The 21,690-nt window shown below is 35.6% G+C and overlaps 1 protein-coding gene across 6 annotated transcripts; it reads right to left on the bottom strand.

The window, feature by feature from the left end:
* Positions 1-1,490: 1,490 nt before the first annotated feature.
* On the bottom strand, positions 1,491-12,743 carry LOC137937003 (uncharacterized). Of its 6 annotated transcripts, none has more exons than XM_068782014.1 (6): positions 12,520-12,743; positions 11,243-11,398; positions 8,732-9,663; positions 8,503-8,652; positions 3,174-3,359; positions 1,491-1,978 (listed from the first exon to the last, which is right to left on the bottom strand). In XM_068782014.1, the coding sequence occupies exons 3-6, from the start codon at positions 9,650-9,652 to the stop codon at positions 1,898-1,900; spliced, it is 1,338 nt and encodes a 445-aa protein (XP_068638115.1). In that variant the 5' UTR covers positions 9,653-9,663; positions 11,243-11,398; positions 12,520-12,743; the 3' UTR covers positions 1,491-1,897. The 6 variants fall into 6 exon arrangements, with proteins under 6 accessions (XP_068638115.1, XP_068638114.1, XP_068638109.1 ...); XM_068782013.1 differs by having other exon boundaries at positions 8,732-9,660; XM_068782008.1 differs by lacking the exon at positions 11,243-11,398 and having other exon boundaries at positions 8,732-9,660; positions 12,276-12,743.
* Positions 12,744-21,690: the final 8,947 nt, after the last annotated feature.

The raw sequence follows: 21,690 nt of genomic DNA, 5'->3' as shown, positions 1-21,690 counted from the left end.
TTCATTTATGTTTTCACCCAAACAAATTACACTTGTAGATGATAAATCAATAACATTTACCTCTCTAACAAGGTTTCATCATTTTCATTCTTTACTACGTATTTGTCCTTTTCAAATGATATTTTCTTTTTTTTATCACGAAATTAATTAATACTAAGTAAATCATGAATCAACCCTTCAACATAATAAACATCTACTATGAAAGAGTTAGAACTACCCCCGTCTTTTAGTGTAAGTTCTACAAATTTCTTCTTATCATTGGTCATGTGTGACAAACACCCACTATCCAAATCCATACCTTCTTTGGTGTCTTGTCTCGGAGACAACCCTACAAAATAAAAAAGATTATCGTTTAAAAATCCCATTCAAGTAGGGTCCATTTGAGAAAACACTTGTTCCACTAGTTGTTTTGGACATCCAAGTTTGTTTGACCAATGATTTTATGGGTTGCCTCAGCCCTATCAATTGTTTATGGTACCCACCTTTGTTTGATGCCATTTACATTCTTCAGTTTACAAAATTAGACATAGTTCCCAAAAAAATTTCAATAATGTCATCCAACAAAGATTGATTGATCATAACTGTCCAGGTAAGTTGAAATATGATGGCATGATCGATCATCGCACCAAATTGATTGATTAATCAAAACCTTGCTAGGGGACTTCAAGCATTATCAACTAAATAAAAATATACTAATTAATCATATTTGCATTGCACAGCCAAAAAGAATATCAATTGATCGATTAGCCATGGGCAATGATCAATCAACTAAACTTTTTTGAAACAATGGTAACATATTGATCAATCAATAAATCACTGTCTCACAAAAAAGTAAATGTTTTAATCGATTGATCAATCAATCACTTACCAAAGATCTCTCAATCAACGGTCTGATTTTCACCAACAAGAATAATAATAGCTAATTTAAGTTGGGGAAGCTATAAATACCCCCATCAAACCATGAGTAAAGAGAAGTATGAGTATTTATTGACATATATTCAAGCCACAAAGTTTTATCTTAAAAATTCACTTTCAAAAAGTGGTTTAGAGAGAAAAAGTGTTCCACCTTGCAAAACCTGTTAGGAAAGAGTTGAACATGAGGAATTTCTCTGTTGTGCCATTCTAGTCAAGAGTCGACACCACACCACATCAACAAAATGGAGGTCGGCAAATCCTTTACCGACAGGAAGCTCCCCTACCTTCCCCACTCATCAGCAAGAGGGAGGAGCAAGTTTATGTTCCCTTCTCTGTTCCTGAAAAATGAGAGAGATTTCTACCCTAACCAGATTTTCTATTTCAACAAATATTATATTTAAAATAAAAATGACACCAAACAGTCGAAACCAGTTAACCTGGTTCAACCAGACTCAGTGACCTCTCTGAATGGGAGACCGGTCATCATACATTGCCTAAAACTCAATAATCTCAGTAAAAATTCCTTGAAACTTTTGCTTTCACCTCATAAGACACGTCCTTGTGGCACAACATCCTGATGCAAATCTCCAATTTATCTGTCCAAATCTATGAATGCTTTTGGAGAATCAATTAAGTGGCAGCATATGAAATGATGCACTTCAGTTTCAGCTTGGAGGGAACTTGTGAACCAAATGTCAGAAACAACATACATCCGAAAGTTTTGCTTCTCTTCAATAAACTCAAAAGAAAAAGAAAAAAAATCCACCTGAGTAGTTTACCTCAGAGGCAGAAGAAAAAACCTAAATTCTGCAAAACTCTAAGCCATTGCAAGTGAACAAAGACCTATAAGATGATAGAATCTCTTATTATATTTGGTATTCGGTTGAAAATTCAGGGACTGTATTTTCCTGAAATTCAGAAAGCCTTCCCAAGTATCACATAAAACCTTGGATATTTTGCACAAGAACCAGACACTGATTTTCTATTTGTAACACTGGCGAACTTCGTGTGCTAGCTTGTCCATGAACTGGTATTTCTTGTCCCACCCCATTCCCGGGTTGCTCTGCATCATAAATTTCAGGAAAGTGATCAGGTTGACAAGCATAAAATGTGTTAAAACTTAAAATCCCACAGAGAGAAAACAAGAGAGTGATTGCCCACCAACAATATCCGATATTTTACGAATCTGAGCTGATCCAGCCAAAACCAAACAGTAAAAAGATATGCAGAACAACCACATCCAGTTTTTCTTGTCTTGTCCGGAAATTTTACTGATCAGTTATCCGTTTTTTCAATAAGAAACCTTTTTATATGAAATTCAGCAGCATAATAACTTAGCTTATATTCTAGGAAGTTTCCTAGAATGATTAGAATGCCCCTGTTTAGGTTCCACCGTACTGTCATAGTAAAAAACTACCTTATAGTATTATGTTAAAGATTAGTGTTACACTGTGGTCAACTCTAACTCAACACTACGTTAAGAACTAACTTGCCACTATGTTAACAGTAAGTTACAATACAGTATTATAATATTTGAATACAGCCTAGTATAACACTTTATTGAAGGGTATAACCTTTCCAAGTTCTAGGCTTGCATAAAACTAGGTTACATAACACAAGGTTCAATTTGGATTTTACTGACAATATATTATAATTCTTCAACGTATTTAACATAATATTATGTTAAAGGTTAATAAGATAATAGATTAAAATTGTAACAATATAGTATGTTGAAGACTAAACTAGCACTGTGCTAACAGTAAGTTACAGTTTAGATGGGTTTAGAGGTTAAGAGGGGGCACACTAGTCATTCTAAAAAAAACCTATTTTTTTCAGGAAACCACGTCAAGCTAGTAGTTATTAATTCAGGACCAGATGTGACAATTCATTCTAAATAATGGGCATGACTGTACCACATAATGAGGAGTAAAGGAAAGGTAAAAAAAAGCACAGCAAATGGCAAATTTCACGATGGAGGCTGCTACTAACATAAATTTTATCAAAACAGCTATCAATATAAATTCTCATAAGAGATTTTAGAGGACAAAATAGAAAAAGCGTGAAGATGCATAAAAGGTGACTAGCAATTAGCAAACAACAACAAATAACTCGCACTCAAAGCTGCAAACTTTTTTAATAAAAGACTCACTCTTTCTAGGATTCTGAGCAATTCAATAGTTGTTGAACAAAAATATCCTAAACAAAATGGCATGGATGAAAATTAAGAACAAAAAAGCCATAAATATAAAGATAATAACCTGAAGGGAAAGAACAGCACGGTCGGTGAATCTCTTAACAGAAGAAGGTACATGAGCAGGAATACTGTTTGCCATTTGTGCCAGCACCTCTTGCTGTTCCTTCGCTGTTACTCTATCCGGACCACTATAATAATCAATAAGTTCTTGGAAAACAGGTAACCTTTCCATTAATTCTTCAATGATTTCCTGGTAGAGAGACATATATTATGGTTTAGTATGAAGAAAATTCCTCAGCATGCACACAGACAATGATGTTAAAATGATATAAATACCATGGTGTCTCTAGTCATAAAGCCTCTCAGGCAGTATCATCAAGTAAATTAAGCACAGACACATAGGAAGAGGTCACTCTTCACAAGACCCAGAAGCTGTAAGTAATCAGCTTCAAAAAATATCTAACTCCAACTCCTGGTGAAAGGTAGTGCCTAGTTGAAGACTCATTTATCTTGCTAAAGTAAAAAAGAGAGGTGATCACTAGAAACCATTTGGAAAGTGCCAGGTCCACCACAAAAGAATCTATTTCCAAGGCAAGAATCTTATCTGCAACTACTTGAAGAAGGGGGAAAAACACAAAGAACCAAAAAGCAACAAACATAAACTGTCAATGAAGTTAAGAGGAGATAAATGGCTACTGGTCAAACAAATAACTAAGAACCAGCATGACTTCCTCTCCCTCTGCCTGCAATTTGTGAAAATTAACAAAACAAGATGACAATATAGAAAACAGCAGCAATTATTGAGGTATGATACAAAGTATACAAAATAACTTAGGAGCAAGCTGGACAGATGAAAATGTATCATTTAAATCAGGTAAGAGATATGCAGCTTAAACAAACCACAAAGCTTGATCCACTCATTATGGTCACAGGCATGGCATATAGTTGGAGCATTGAATGAAATTCTCTTAGCTTCAAATAGTTAGACTAACATGTTGTCAGATCAGTTAAATCGGCTTTGGATCTGGTGGAAAGAGATAGTTTGACATAGCTTTCTCCACCTCATACTGTTTGAGAAGCTTGAAACTGTTTTAACCTTCAAATTGAATAAATCATCAATAGAAATCACTCTCTCAGTAACTGTCAGTCCAAGTGATAGAGACCAACATGAAGCCAGATATTTGGCAAATGAGGGTGTTCATTGACCTATACTTTGGACTTCTCTGAAAGTTTCTAAAGTCAGTATTGTTAAGGAATAGTCCCACATGGATTAATGAAAACAAATATGTTGAGTTTATTAGTTGGGAAAGAGGTTTCCTAAAATGACTAATCATTTTGGGATAGGCCTTGGACCCAACTTCACATGGTATCAGAGCAGGTTCTTGTATGTGGGCCTCCACCCAAATTATCTACACGTAAGAGCCCAGAGGGCCTACATGTGAGGAGGAATGTTAAGGAATAGTCCCACATGGATTAGTGAAAACAAATATGTTGAGTTTATTAGTTGGGAAAGAGGTTTCCTAAAATGGCTAATCATTTTGGGATAGGCTGGGATAGGCCTTGGACCCAACTTCACAAGTATCAAACCCATCAACTTTCTACATTAACCCCATGAAATCCTATTACTCTTTGTGTGTGTGTGTGTGTGTGTGTGTGTGTGAGAGAGAGAGAGAGAGAGAGAGAGAGATGAGCTGCGAGAGAGAGATCAGAAAGGTGGATCGAGCATAATGAGATCTCTTTCCCTAAGTCACTATTAAAAGGTAGTAACTACAATGAACTCAAATACTCCAGACTTACTCACTTAAAGGTAAAAACAGTCATTGAAAATAAATTATACAGAAATAACAAAAAATGGTGAGCCCTTGACTGATCATCTAGCATAGTATTTCAACAAAAGAAAAGGCTTCTTGTGCCTGAGATAAAATCTCATTGTGAATCCAAAAAAAGCAGATAGCAACACTCTACATTTCTTTGAACCTCAAACTCCAAACAATAAGACCTTGTACAAAGATTTCAAAGAAAAACCAGGTGTTAAATCACGATTGCTTAAAAGGAACAAACTCAGAGAGAGATAAAGAGAGAGAGAGAGAGAGAGAGATTAGTCCAAATAATTATTATGTGAATCACTAATATGCAAAACATTTTTATAGCAGAATCAAGTGGAATATGAAGTTTCAAACACAAATGCAAGATATTGAGTTCCAGACACTTCTCCATAATGGATAAACTCTGCAATCAGTAATTGCATATAATGACTACCTGATATATTTTTTTTAGAGATATAAGAATGTTAAAGGTCAGGAATATTTGGGTAATTTCATTTTAGGATATTGTGTTCTAAAGTTATAGTTAGATAGAGGTGAATTAGAAGTATTCAACAATGAAATTTTTACTTCGTTTAATTACTGTTGGTGGCTGTAAGAGGGAGAGCTAGAGTAGGGGCATTTCTGTCCTTTCCTCTTCTAATTACTTAAAGCAAATATAAAGAGGTTAGGGGTCAGCCTTTCCCCTAACCAGTAAGTGTTCTTCAACGTCTTCTCCTCCTCTCTCTTCTACTTCTTCTCTTTCTCACTTTCTTCTTCCAATTTTTTTTTCTTTTTCAATATTTCACAAAGAATCTTTTTTCTGTATCATAAAAAATAAAAGAAAATTTTCTTCAAAACTGCAATTAATACTTCAGTTTCCAAGATCTGAGCAATGGTTCACTGTATTGCTGATACAAAGTGTATATAGGGTAATATGTTATTGAATTCTGAAATGACAGGAACAGACTGTGCATGTCTATTACTGGTCAAACCATATTGGACCCATATGATACACAGTCAAGGTCTGAACAACAAAAATAACAGAAAATGGCATCTTAGACATTAAGATTCGTAAGTGTGGATAAGTGTGCCTACAACAAAAGATTGATAAGTGTGGAATCTTTCAAAAATAATTTTTCTCTTTTCATTATTCAAGTGTTTCATTCACCCTCATTTTGATTTTTTTCCCCTGGAAACACATCATCAAGAAACACTATTAATTGTTACAGATAATAAAAGAATTGATAACTCAACTAGAGTTTTTGTGTGTTGTAATCAACATTCACAAAAAAAAAAAAAAACAAAAAAAAGGTAACTCAGCTAGACATATAAGTTTCAATCAAACTTTTCGTATTCAAACCCATTTTCAAAAAGGAGTCAAACTAAAGTAGGCCAATTACATCAAACAACCTTTTTCCTGCAAAAGCCGGTATAGAAAGTGAAAAATATGTGATTTGGGGAGAGAATAGAGGAGGAAAAGGAGTTTTGGAAGAGAAGCATCTCTGCTGCCTTGGGATTCAAGCCAGAAAGGCCGTCCAGCTTCTTTATAATCAGGGTTTAAGTGAAAATTTACAAAAGAACAAAAATGCCCCTCAATACTCAAAATTACATGTCTCCTAAAATAAATGTCTAAATTGAATGAAAATTTAAGATGAGATAAAATAAGGCATTCTCTATCTAATAGTCGTACTATAAGAGAAAAATGTAACGTGGAAAATATGGGAAAAGACCAAAATACCCCTGGACTTGTATTTTAGCACTCCAACTCAAGACTTGCGTTACTGCTCTGATACCATGAAAAAATATGTGATTTGGGGAGAGAATAAAAAAGGGAAAAATTTTTTGGAAAAGGAGCAACTTTGCTGCCTAGGGATTTGAGCCAGAAAGGCCGATCCAGCTTCTTTATAATCAGGGTTTAAGTGAAATTTTACAAAAGGACAAAAATGCCTCTTAATACTCAAAATTATGCATCTCCTAAAATACATGTCTAAATTGAATGAAAATTTAACTACAGATAAAATAAGATATTTTCTATTTAATAGTCATACTATAAGAGAAAAATGTTATGTGGAAAATATGGGAAAAGAACAAAATACCCCTGGACTTGTATTTTAACAAAGAGCATTCAGTGAGGTCTTACATTATTCACAAGTAGCCATGCCCTCAGGAACATTAGAAGTCAACTTTAGCTAGATGCAATCTAAGCCCAAAACCTACAAATAGTAGTTCGATTGAAGAGTTTTGAGCAATTGTAGCATAGGTAAGCACTTCCCGCTCTTTTCCATCAAGAAACAAAACTCATTTGAGTTTGCCCAAGATAAAGGCTTCATGCTAGGAAGAGTAAACTATGAGAACATATACAAAGTACTAAAAGAATATGCTTCTTGTGAATTGGGCCTTTGGCTCAATGGCCATGTGAGTGTAAACATTGATGTATAATATATATATATATATACGCACACACATATATATACTTTTCCTGTCTTATGCCCCCTTAGTTGTTTCTGTCCTTATAATGATAAGGAGTATAGTGACTTCCTTTTAAGTTAATTAACATATTGCACCCATCCTTCTCCCTCCCATTCTACTCTTCTCTTACATTTATCACATTAATTTTCTCAATAAACTCTTTACTTCAAACTTCATTCAAGTCTATGAAGCTCAAAGTATCTCTTTAGTATTTAAGAGGACTGAACCAATACAACGAAATGATATGCACTTTCCAGAACTTGCAATGTGAATCTTATCAATTTGTTGAGGCTTCATTTGTCGTACCCGTCTACATAGTTTCCACCATGGGGCCCAGAATTATGTCATTATTCCAGAAAGCAGCATTAGTTGCTTTTTTATTTTCCTTTTTCTGACAGAAGCACATTAATCGCTCTTCATATTAAGCTTGCCAATAGTCATTCTAATAATTCCTTGTTCCTTCAAAATCCCAATGATTGAAAGAACAAAGATCAATTTCCCAGTTCATTTCACAAAATATAAGTATCAAGAATGTCGCCACACATCATTTCACAAAATATAAGTATCAAGAATGTCGCCACACATCATTTCAAAGAAAAAAAATGTCGCCACACAGAACAAGTATGATAACAGAAAGATATACATAATAAATTCCAACTCATGTGACAGCACAGAAAAGAGTGAACAACTACCAATCAAAGGGCCATAAGAGGTCCTGCCACTTTTGCCACTTACCAGCCAATAGGAATTGCATTTCAATAATCATATAATTGACATTCGAGGCACTCAAAAGTAAAATCTCTCAGTTCTAGACTATATTTATCATTTCTTCTCATACTTTAACATTAATCGTCTTTGTTGTTAACCTCAAATTAATATTTTCAAAAATCCATACAATTTGTGATAGATTCAAACTTCATTAAATTGGTTCATTGACAGCACTAAAAATAAGTCTTGAACAATTTTTAACCATAAAGAAGACTTCCTAACTTGGAGATCATGACACATCAACATCTGATTCTACTCCCATCTACTGCACCAAATCAAGATTTACCTAGAAAAAAATGCAGCAAAAACTACACACATGAAACAACGAAAAGCATAGTAGGTAGAACCTACCTCCCACTCCTCTTGACTCTTTATTCCCTCGTACTCCATTAAGAATGGTTTCATCTTTTCCAGTGCATCCCTTAAAGGAATTGGAGGCTTCTCATCTATGTCAGGATTAGATTCGAAGTCTCCCATTAAATATTCTGGTTCATACTCTATCTACATATTAAAAAAAAAGATAAATCAATACCATATTCACAAGATTAACTAAAATTTTCAGAAAAGAAATAACTCATACCAAATTATTTGTATGAAGAGCATCTAAATAAGCATCATCCATTGGCGATGGCAACACACTCCAGCTCATCTCTTCAAATGCCTCAGTCAATTTGTTCATATTCTCTTCTCCTAGACGCTTCGCTAACCTCTCACCATCAGCATTATCACCAAGGTAAAGTCCTGTAGCAAAATCATCATCTACATCACCAGATCTGCCAACACCACCTCGCGCACCACGCCCTCTAAACCCTCTACCTCGACCACCACCTCTTCCCCTAAGCCCCCTTCCTCTTCCCCTTCCACCTTCTCCACCACGTCCTAAGATTTCTACTGCCTTCTTTACAGCCTCATCTCGGGTCAATCGTTGTGATAATCCTGCTTCACTAATCCCAACCCTGTTGGATTGCATAGGAACAGGCCGACGTCGAATGTGACGGTTTTCTTCTTGAGACTTAGGCTCAACAATTGATTTCTTAGTGGGCTTTCCACGCCCTGCACCAGAGACCCCACCAGAAATACCCATTGGAAGGACGGCATCACTTTCTTTATTTGGTGGTGAATCAACAAACTGCATTTCTCGTTGAGCTGAGTCATTCTCACGACGGAAAAAAATGGGCTTCTTGGAGAGGGAACTCGTAGATTCAGAATCAGTTTGTGGAGTATGACCTCGACCTGCTGAAGGAGTAGTAACACCAGACATCCAGGACGAGAAGGAAGGGAGAATTGAGCTTGATGGCATTGGTTTGCCATGACCATGACCAAGACCAGGTGGAACGGGTGTGGCATCATCTTCTCTGGAATCAGGATCTTCAGTTGATCTTCCAGAGCCTCGGCCACGTCCTCTTCCACCAGAGCTGGAGAAGGTGGAGAAGTGAGAGGAAGTGACAAGGGGTTTTTTATTAGCAGCGCTAGGTGCGGCAAACCTTCCAACGCCTCTCATTTTTTTAGCTGCTAAGATTTGAAAGGAGTTTAATAAGAGAGTAAGTGACAAAATATAAACCTTTTAAATATAAAGGACAAAAAAATATATATTTTATGATTTAAATCCAATTAAACTCCCTATTTGATATCAGATGTTGTTCAGAAAAGGTATTTGTACCAACTGTTTGTTGCATTAGCTATTTGGCCATTATCTTTTAGAAGAGTAACAACTTCCACATACTTATTAGAAGCTCCTGCTCTCCTCAAATGCAGTAGCTGCTTTTTATCATAATTATCTTTTATATTCTAATCTCTTTGAACCTAATTAACTATGTTGCAGTGGATGTTAAGAAGTTATCTTCTTGCTCTGTCAAGTTTGAGTTTTCTCCTGTAGCTTATTCTTTTTCCTGACTTTCCAATAAGAGATTGAAATATTTACATTTAGAATGTATTCCTGCACAGGATTGTTGAAAATCATCTTTTGTTTAATGTTTCCGTTCTTTTTTTTAATGGTGACCATTCCAGACTTTTTCATGAGTTCCCACTCACCATTTATTCTTTCTCCCAACATTTTTTTTTTTTTTTGAGTAATTTCTCCCCAACTTTCGCCTGCCAGATTGAACAGGTTGATTGTTGTTCAATCTTTGGTCCAGAAATTTTTTCAGTAATTATTTGGTTCTAGAGCCTTTTCAATGTGCATTATCTCAACCAATATATGCTGTCAGGGCATTAGAGTCCTGTTACTGCTATAATAAATCATTTTGGTTTATCATTCAGGTACTATAAATTGCCAGAAACACTAAACAACTTGATTTGAATTTTCCTTCATAACATCATTGCTCTTATAAAAACTTAATTTGTTAAGCAATATAAAGCAAGCAAATTCCTGCATTACAAAGCAGACTGGATTAAGCTTTTGTGCCGAAGGTTCTATGTTATTTTAGGGAATTCCTGACGAAAATAGGTCCCTAAGTTTCTTATGAATACCAAATCCCAGAAGAGATTTTTTCATCAGATATGTCTATTTCTTACCTGCTTTGGATCATAATTTTTCACAATGTAGGTTTTGGCTTTGTAAACAACTCTAAGAACTTTTCTTTTTTTAAATTCATAGAAGGGAAGCTAAATTTCAGAAGTATGTATCAAAGACATGCTGGATTCACCAGTTGCCACCTTTGACTCTACTCGATGCTCAACTGACACTGGTTCAGTCAAACGAAAAGTTATAACAGTAGAAAGACATCAAAAGAGATGAAATAAACTACAAAGCAACATAGTGAAATAGGTGCATGTAAAAACTTTCAGTAGAACTAGCAACTAACATATGTAAAAATGGTGTAGAGGAAAAAAACTAGACCCAGCAGCTTGTCAAAATTCTCTCAAACAAATCAGCAGAATAGCTTATCAAAATGAATGGGCAAGAAAATTTGATCAGAAAGTATAAAAGTAACGAAGTCACACAGGAGAAATGTACACAGAGTTGAAAGGACAAGTGCAGCAAAACAAGCAGAGGAGATACACATGAACAGCAAGATAGAATGTAATACAACTAATCAAGTGGCTAGAAGCTTCCCATTAAAAGATATTGAAGGGAGAATTCACTCCTAACCAAGGATTCAGCAAGGTGTATGTTTCCATTAATATCGTCTCGAGTGAAATCTGGCAAGGAAGGCTTTTTTTGACAGGTAATGATATATTCCCTCCATTTCCTCTGCCCTAACTTCTCCCCAGCGGCTGCAGAAGAACTTAATCCTCTCTCTGCCACCTATGAAAAAGATCAATTATGACAACTCCCATCTTCTATTATGATGTTTATCGTAAGTTTCCACAAGAGGAGTTGAGTCAACAAGGTCATTAGTAATTTTTCTTCCATTAGGTGTGTCTAGTCTGTTCCCCAACCACCTCAGAGGATAAATACAAAAAGAGTTCTTCTTGGCCCCAGAATTGTGAGGGATTTTCTGGGTGACAGTGCTGTTCTACCTTTTCATATCCACTGCCGTGACAGTTAACACAGACATGACCAAGCACGAGATAGGACGAGATACAAAAAGACAATGCACTCAACAAAGAGACAAGAAACTTGTATTGGTAAAGTATTCCAGCAAACGATGATAAGCAACAAAAGACACATAAACAACAACCATACCAATGCCAAAAAGGGAACCACTTTCCAAGACTTGACAAGGAAATCAAAATAAACAGAAAAATATGATATTCTAAAAAATCCTAAAGATAAACTTCCTAATCTGTAAAAAAACCACCACCACCAAGCAAAGGAGTCAGTGAAATGCAGCCCAATCGTCCAGATTCATGCCGCACCAAAGCAAAAAAACATACAAAATTGTCTGAAATGTACATTGTTGAACAAACAGAAGAGTTAACGAGAAACCGAAGAGCATAAAACAAGAAGCAGAAAGCAGAAAGACAAACACGAAAAGTGTGGAGCAAGAAGCAGCCAGGGACATGGGAAAAATGAGAAAATTGGGGAAAGAAATAACAGGTTTGGTGATGAAACAGAGAGAAACAGGGATAGAACATAAGAGAAAGATGTATACAGACAGTAAAGAGAGAGATGTGAAGAGAGCAAAGAGAGTAAAGAGCAACAACAAATCCAACTTATGCAACAGATGATAAAATCGAACCTCTCGGCCAACTACAAAATCCAACCTCTGCAACAAAAAATCCAACTTCTGCAACAGATAAAATCGAACCTCTCTGCCAACGGCAAAACCCAACGACAAAGGCCAACCTCTCGGCCAACAACAAATTCCAACCTCGGCAACGACAAAATCCAGCAGAAACCAACGAAATCCAACCTCTCGGCAAACGGAACCCCAACGGAATGAAAAACCTAACGAAATCCTCTGCAAATGAACGAAATCCAACCTCTTTGCCAACGGAACCCCAACGGAGTGAGAAACCAACGAAAGCCGCTGCAAACTGGAACAAATCTCTTCTGCAAATCCACTGCAGAACCTAGAGGACGCCGCAAGAACCTCCGAAATCAACTCATGGCGCCGGAAACGCAAGAAAGGTAAAAAAAATTGAAAACGATGAACCCCGCACTGATACCATGTCAAACTATTCTTACACGGCAGAGTCCTCCCGATTTTTCCCTTTCTCTCGTATAGTCCCGTAAGATATAACCTTAAGAAATAACAATAATGCCCTCCACTTAAACTGTTTTATATATACGATAACAGGGAGATGATGTATAGGATATAGGAACATACAGAGTTACCTCCGTCGTCAACGGAAGCTGCAAAACTCTCGGTCGGGTGATGGTTGTGTGTGTTAGACTTGATGTCTAATAATAATATAAATATCATAGAAAATAGATATTAAATCCTCCATAATTCTATTATCATGAAAACCATACATATATCATAGAATTGAAATAAGAAGAATAAAGAGAGTGTATCTTTCATCTTGAATAATATAAACAGAACTTGAAGTGCACAATATAATCTTTTATACTTCGTTTACAAGTGATAAGCTTGCTCCCGTTCAGCCAGACTGGGTGTGCATATAGCCTTAGCCTCACTTGTAAGACCATGAAGGTTTATATAGAATTTCAAAGGGTGCACTAATGACTTTTCATAATGACACATCCTCTTAGAAGAGATACATCCTCTCAGGAGGGATACATCCCTTCAAGAGAGACATATCTCCTTAGTCCCAAGGGATGTGTCCACTAAGTCAATGTACCCATTTAATCTACCTCTACAGGGGGATGTGTTGGCCATTATTCCCTGTACTGAACATCCAATGACAACATCTAGAAGTGGGCCTCTAATATCATGGTAATTTATTTTATAAATTATCTATTTGAAACCATAATTCTAACAAACTCCCACTTGGTTTCAAATCCATTTCAAATTCCGATTTTAAAAAAAACATGAAAAATCAATTTTGACACATAAAACCATACCATGACCATAGGCATTACCTTAAACACTTTAATATACATGTGTAGTTAACCCGGGCCTACACAATATATATCTTAGATATCCAAGGCTGGGGAATAAACCAAATCCATACTTGTCAAATTTGCCAATTCAGCGGTCGCCATTCATAGCATACTCGGACCTGAACTCAGGGTAAAGCTCTGTACCAGTTCGAGTATTAGCCACTAAGGTAACTGTGCCTAATCAGTACCATAGGCCTGAATAATTTAGACATCCAACCCAACCTTCCTATTGAGACCTTTCCGTATATACATACAAGTATATACCTAATAAAAAAGCTGAACATCAAGGCATCTCACCGTCCATAGCATACTCAGTACCTGAGGAGCTCAGGGTAAAGTTCTATACCAGCATGAGTATTAGCCGTAAAGGAAACTGTGCCTATGCAGTCCCATTGGCCTGGACAATTTAGAGACTCAACCGTCATTCCCTATCGAGACCCTCATATATACATGTACAAGTGCATACCTAATAGGGAAGCTGAATCTCATGGCATACACTGAGTACTCATATTTTCACACAAAAGCATATGCATTTTGTCAAAATCATTCCATGGAATATAAATTACAATGTCATGACATACATAGTATTACAAATCATTGAGACCACAATGCATACAAAACAATGTTCTCCCACTTGGTCTCATCAATTATAAACAAATCAAACCCATGTTCCCCACATGGAAAGTGAAACTGGTCACGGGAAGACACTTGGTTAGTGGATCAGCTAAGTTATCCGAAGAAGATATCTTATAAAGAACAACTTCCTCCTTCCTCAGCATGTCTCGTATATAGTGGTATTTGCCTTCGATATGTTTAGCCTTGGAGTGACACTTCGGATCTTTCGTGATAGCAATAGCAGATTCATTATCACAAAAGAGAGGAATAGGTCGCTCCACACAGTCTACCACTAGAAGACTTCGCAAGAATTTGCGAAGATAGACAACTTCCCTTGTAGCTAAGTTCATAGCCACATATTCTGCCTCCATGGTTGATTGCGCGACACAATCTTGCTTCTTGCTTTTCCAAGAAATAGCACCTCCTCCAAACATAAAGATAAAACCAGAAGTAGATTTTCTTGTATCAACACATCCTTGATAATCTGAGTCGGAATAACCAACCAATTCCAACTTGTCCGCTTGATAAGTCAAAGCATATGATTTTGTTCTTTTTAGATAGCGCATTACCCATTTTACCCCTTCCCAGTGAGTAAAACCTGGATTAGCCTGAAACCGGCTAAGAATCCCAACAGCATAAGCAAGATCAGGTCTTGTACATATAAGAGCATACATAAAACTCCCCACAGCAGAAGCGTATGGATACTTAGATTCGTCCAACTTATCTTTGAGGTGAGAAGGACAATCCACATGGCTCATCTTTTTAGTGCTATCATAAGGTACTTTACCTTGTATACAATTAGACATGTGAAACCGATCCAGAAGAGTGTCGATATACTTCTCTTGAGATAAACTCAATTTTCGCAAAGATCTATCCCGTAGAATTTTAATGCCAAGAATATAAGAAGCTTCCCCAAAGTCTTTCATATCAAATGTCTTAAACAACCATGTCTTTATACCTTGGAGTAACTGAATATCATTCCCGGCTAATAAAATATCATCTACGTATAAAGTAAGAAAAGCAATGCGATCTCCCACTGTTTTTATATAAACACAGTGATCTTCTGGATTCTGAGTAAAACCATACGCTGTAATTGCTTTATTGAACTTGATATTCCATAATCTTGAGGCTTGTTTCAAACCGTAAATAGACTTGTCCAACTTACACATTTTTGCTTCAGTTCCAGATCTAACAAATCCACGTGGTTGTTCCATATAAATCTTCTCATCCAAATTTCCATTTAGAAAAGCGGTTTTAACATCCATTTGGAACAACTCATAGTCATAATATGCTACCAATGCCAAGAGAGCTCGAATAGACTGTATTCTTGCAACAGGAGAGAATGTTTCATCATAATCAATCCCGTATTGTTGAGTAAAACCCTTGGCAACAAGACGAGCTTTGAATCTTTCAACTTTCCCTTCAACATTTTTCTTCCTTGTAAAAATTCACTTGCACTTAATGGGCTTAACCGATGTAGGAGGATCAACAAGTTTCCAAACTTCATTTTTATACATAGAGTCCATCTCTTCTTCCATTACCGACTTCCACTTGTCGGAATCCACATCAAGGAGTGCTTCCTCGTAAGTGTCAGGATCAGTAACATCTTCATTCAACTTTGTTCTTTCATAAGTTTCTCCAGCATAGGTATAAAAATCTGAAGATGATAAGAGTTGACTAGGTTTTCTTTCTCTAGTCCCTCTTCGAATATCCATTTGGGTATAATTCTCTATATTAGAAGGAGATTCAGAAGAAGACATTTCAACACATTCTTCCAAGTGAGACTTCATACCTAAATCTTCATCACAATCAAATCTATCCTCAATGAATTTTACATGTCTACTTTCAATAATCACCTTCTCCTTGGGATCATATAACCTATATCCTTTCGAATGTTCAGAGTACCCAACGAATAAACATCTTCGAGTCTTAGCCTTCAATTTGTCCTTAGGATCAAGTTTTAAAACATGAGCAATACATCCTCATACTTTAAAATGGTTAAGACTAGGAGTTTTGCCTGACCATACCTCATAAGATGTTTTCTCAACCGACTTTGAAGGCACTCTATTTGAGATATAGGTAGCTGTCAATAATGCTTCGCCCCAAAAGGATATTGGCAAATTTGCAAGTGCCATCATAGATCTTACCATCTCTAGTAAGGTTCGATTTCTCCTTTCAGCAATACCATTCTGTTCAGGTGTATAAGGCATGTTAAACATATGGATAATCCCTTTTGACTTGCAAAATTCAGAGAATAACTCCGAACAATACTCTCCACCTCTGTCGGTGTGCAATGTTTTGATCTTGTTTCCTATGGCATTTTCTACCTCCAATTTGAAGGTTTTGAAATAATCTAAGGCCTCATTTTTTCTATGCAGTAAATATACTCTTCCATATCTTGAGAAATCATCTATAAATGTGATAAAATACGAATGACCATTACGAGTATTCACATTCATAGGTCCACATATATCAGAATGAATAATATCCAAAACATGAGAACTTCTTGAGCCTTTGGATGGAAAGGGTATCTTTGTCATTTTCCCATATATACAACACTCACAAATAGGAAAATCATTATGTGAAAGATTTTTCAATAATCCTTGTGTCACAAGTCTTGTAATTCTATCTTTGTTTATATGCCCTAGTCGTAAATGCCACAAATACAATTCATTTTCTTTAATATCCAAAGAAGTAGAAACATTGAACACCATATTTCCACTAAGTTGCAATTGATATAGACCAGAATTTCGAAAACCTCTCAAAATAACTTTATTATCTTGTAACATAAGAAACTTTCCATTTCCAAAGTAAAATGTAAATCCAAGTTTCTCAAGACAAGATACAGATAATAGACTTCTTCTCATAGAAAGAGCATAAAGACAATCTTCTAAATCAAAAAACTTATTATCAACAAGCTTTAGCCGGTAAGTGCCCACGCCTTCCACAATGGCCTTTTCATCATTTCCCATGTAAATAAAGCTTGTTTTGTCCTCAATCTTTCTTAGCTCCTTGAAACCCTGCAACTCATTCGATACATGAACAGTTGCACCAGAATCAGCCCACCAACTAAAAGGCTTGATATAAATAGTACAAGTTTCAAGAGATAAGGACTCACTGGTGTTCTCCTGTTGCCCTTCTTGCATGGTTTTCAAAGCCCTACAATACTTCTTTATATGTCCTGGCTTATTGCAGAAGAAGCAAACATGTTGATTTGCATGTACTTCAACCCTTTGTTGATTGACCTTTTTGTCCTTGAAGTTTTGAAATCGAAAGTTCTTTCCCTTCTTCTTAAAATTCTTTTTCTTCGGCTTCAAAACTACGTTAGCACTAGGTGAAGGTTTATTTAACTCAATACTTGGATTGAGTCTTTCGGACTGGTGGTCGATCATATTAACCAAATCAAATATAGTCCACTTTGTCTTGGACAAAGAATAAAAGTCTTGAATATATTTGAGAGATTTGGGTAAAGAGTTGATAATGGTGACCACTTTAGTTTCTTCATCCATTGGTCTACCATGATATTGTAACTCATCTGCCATGGCAAGCATGCCATTTACATGTTTTCTCACATCAGCATTTTCTTCCCATTTGGCACGAGTGAACTTTTGCCATAAGTTATTGATGTGAGTAGACGACTTTTTACCATATTTAGCCTCAATCTGGTCGAGAATCTCTTTTGTAGTGGGGACATGAAAATAAGTCATCAAGAGAGTCTCACTTAGAGCCCCAAGAATATGTGACCTAGAAATTTCATTAGCATTATCCCATTCCTTGAATTTTCTAAGGTCCTTCCTATACTGTTTCAGATTATCAGGGTAGTTTATTTGGGAAGGTCTTTGAGGAGGAGTATCCACTTTGATAATCTTATCAAACCTATAGCCTCGTAGCATTAAGTCAACCCGTTGTGACCAGTTCACATAATTAGTCCCATCAAGTACATTTTTCTTTAGGGACTCAGCAAAATTATGTCCACTACTGGATATTCCTGTCATCCAGAAAATATTTCAATATTTGGGAGAACATACATAATTATAGAATCATTTCAACCATCTAGTACTCCCATTTACCCTTTGGGGATTCATGAGAGTTACTAGGCAAATCATTCCACACATGATAAACAACCAACAATCACAAACCAACAAACAAACAAATAAATTAATTCATACTTACCCTTTGGGGATTCATATGAATTAATTTACAACATACAAATCTAATTATACAATTCGCATTACCCTTTGGGGATTTTGCTAATCATATAATAAAATTAGTATAACTCATAAAACAAATTATACTCAAAATAAACACACATAAAATTAATTTAATTTATACAAAATGCATTACCCTTTGGGGATTTTGCAAATTATATAATTAAGTTAATTTTCACATACAAATACATAAATATATAACAAGACATGCAATAACACTAATTATAAATACTTCAAATAGCCAAATAACATGGAAATCCTATTCAAAATACAATTCTGGGTAATAATAAACCTTAAAACACATTCTGATTCATTATATTAGTAAAAACCTGGTTTGGTTTATGATTCTGGGTCATCACCGACCGGACCGCACAAGCCTGCACCAGCAGGCCCGTGGCCAGCAGCCCGCGCACAGTAGCCCGCACATAGTAGGCCCGCGCACATTAGCCTGTGCAGCAGGCCCGCGCACAGTAGCCCGCGCACAACAAGCCCGCCTGCGGCGCCAGAACCTAATAAGCCTAAATTAGGCTTATTTTCATTCACTAATAAATAGCCAAAAATTCCAAAAAAATTATGGAAAAATATAGAAACCTATAATCTATCTCTATGATACCAGCAGAGGCATTATTCACTTGTATTTGTTAGACTTGATGTATAATAATAATATAAACATCATAGAAAATAGATATTAAATCCTCCATAATTCCATTATCATGAAAACCATACATATATCAAAGAATTGAAAAAAGAAGAATAAAGAGAGCGTACCTTTCATCTTGAAGAATATAAACAGAACTTGAAGTGCACAAGATAATCTTTTATACTTCGTTTACAAGTGATAAGCTTGCTCCCGTTCAGCCAGACTGGGTGTGCATATAGCTTTAGCCTCACTTGTAAGACCATGGAGGTTTATATAGAATTTCAAAGGGTGCACTAATGACTTTTCATAAGGACACATCCTCTTAGAAGAGATACATCCTCTCAGGAGGGATACATCCCTTCAAGAGAGACATATCTCCTTAGTCCCGAGGGATGTGTCCACTAAGTCAATGTACCCATTTAATCTACCTCTACAGGGGGATGTGCTGGTCATTATTCCCTGTACTGAACATCCAATGACAACATCTAGAAGTGGGCCCCACGCCTCTAATATCATGGTAATTTATTTTATAAATTATCTATTTGAAACCATAATTCTAACAGTGTGCCTTGGCAACAGTGAAGCGGAAAGGAAAGGTCGATGGGGAGACTGATCGTGGTGGATTTGGTCGAGAAGAGAAAATAAGAACGGTACGAGGGGGGCATTCAAAGTGGATTACCGTGAATTATCTAATAAAAAGTGGAGTATAAAGAATTTTTTTTAATGTAAAGTGTATAAGGATGGAATACATTTGGTAAATTTAACTATTATAAGCTAATTTTACTGAACTTTTCTATTAATAAACTAAGATTGATTTTCACTAGTTTAAATTAATAAAAATAAAAAAGTTAAACTAAAAATTATTTATTTAGTTAAATACATACAAATAAAATAATAAAATATATATTTAATTTTATAATATCCAATTATTCAATCAAATTGTTACTTTTACAATATATAAATTCTTACTTTTAATTCAGTATTCAAATATAATATTAAAATTTATGAATTTATATGAAATTACTCTAACATATTTAGCTTTTATAGATTCACCTTACTTTGATGAAGAAGAACGCACATAGTGGCCCCAAAATAGTCATTACCTTTTACCCCCTTATTTAGCAGTTTTACTTTTACCATTTGAGAGTGGTTGGCACATTATGGAGGCCTCGGGGAATAATCTTAAGACACGGCCCTCGGGGAATGATAGAGGAATCCACAATCTCAATTGAAAAAAAAAAGATTCATGTCAAGAATTTGAAGAAAGAAACAAAAATAAGGAGATAACGCGAAGTCATGCACCCAATATAAAAAATTGGGAATTCTAAAAAAACTTTAACTATGAGTCCTGAAAATAAATGCTCTTATATCATGTTGATTTGTAGGACTCTATGGATTAGCTCATAGAGAAAAGGAGAGACGACATATTAGGAGAAAACGGGAGGAAGAAAGAGGTTATAGACTTGTGTTTTAACCCTTCCCTGAAGCTCAATTTATATATGAATAAGATTATAATATTATAATAATTTCTCTTAAACTTAAACTAATTACATCGACGTTATCTTTATGAGATGACTCTTTATTTACCACCACGCTACCATTATGTTGTGGACCTTCTCTTTAGTTTGTGAACTTGAGTCCATCCTCCAAATTCATCTCAAGACCTCAAACTCAAAGAAGTGTCAAGTCATTTTGAAGCACCTACAATAAGTTTGAAGACTTGAAGACTTGAATCAATTCAAGTAGAAATGTCTCAATAACTCTAGAAATGTATGAGAGCAATCAACCAACCTTCGATCCAAAGGTACACAAAAATTTTTGGAGCTATAGGACAAAAATTTTAAAAATCATGTTTAGACAATGCATATTAATGATTTAAACTTGCTAGAACACCTTAGGATAATTTTTATCATGCTTTGAAGCATTTTTACCATACTGGCAATTGGCATGATCCATCGCACTATTGGTCATGATCAATCATCCAAAGTATAATTTCACAATAAAGTATGATTGATCGACCTAAATGGCTCGATGAATCATACAATATCCTACTAGAATGAGCTATAAAACATGATCAATCATCCAAACTAAAGTGATCCATCATACTAAGTCCATGCATAATACACTATAAAACTTCATCAATCGTACCAACCAGCTTGATCGATTAAATAGAAGTATGTCATAAAAGGATATAGAGCATGATCGATCGTACCCCTTTACTTGATTGATCATATTGATTCTACATAGTCAAGGCTAAAAAGCCCGATCGATCGACCGGGTAGGATTGAACCTTGATTTTTTAAAAGGTATAAAAAATTGTTGATCGATGCCTTGATCAATTAAGAAGTCTAAGGAGTCATAAAAATATAGTCGTTACATACGATCAGTTGATCATAGCTTTCTCGTGATTTATCAATATGTATGTCAACCTTTTGTAAATGATTAAATAATGATTAGTTTGGTTAGAAAACTTATAAATAGCTTAACAGTCAAACCTGTATAAATCTTGTTGTATTTTCTTATTTATTTTTTTTATTCTATGATTATTATTATTATTCTCATTAGTTTGGAATTAGGGCGTCTAATTGCTAACATGAATTTTTTTGTAATCGTATTTCCAACTA

The sequence above is a fragment of the Aristolochia californica genome, unplaced genomic scaffold, assembly GCF_029961685.1.
Source record: "Aristolochia californica isolate CCGP_79_NKW_82.1479 unplaced genomic scaffold, dmAriCali1.0.hap1 SCAF_7, whole genome shotgun sequence".
NCBI classification, from domain to species: domain Eukaryota; kingdom Viridiplantae; phylum Streptophyta; class Magnoliopsida; order Piperales; family Aristolochiaceae; genus Aristolochia; species Aristolochia californica.
This window is presented reverse-complemented; position numbering and strand designations above follow the sequence as displayed.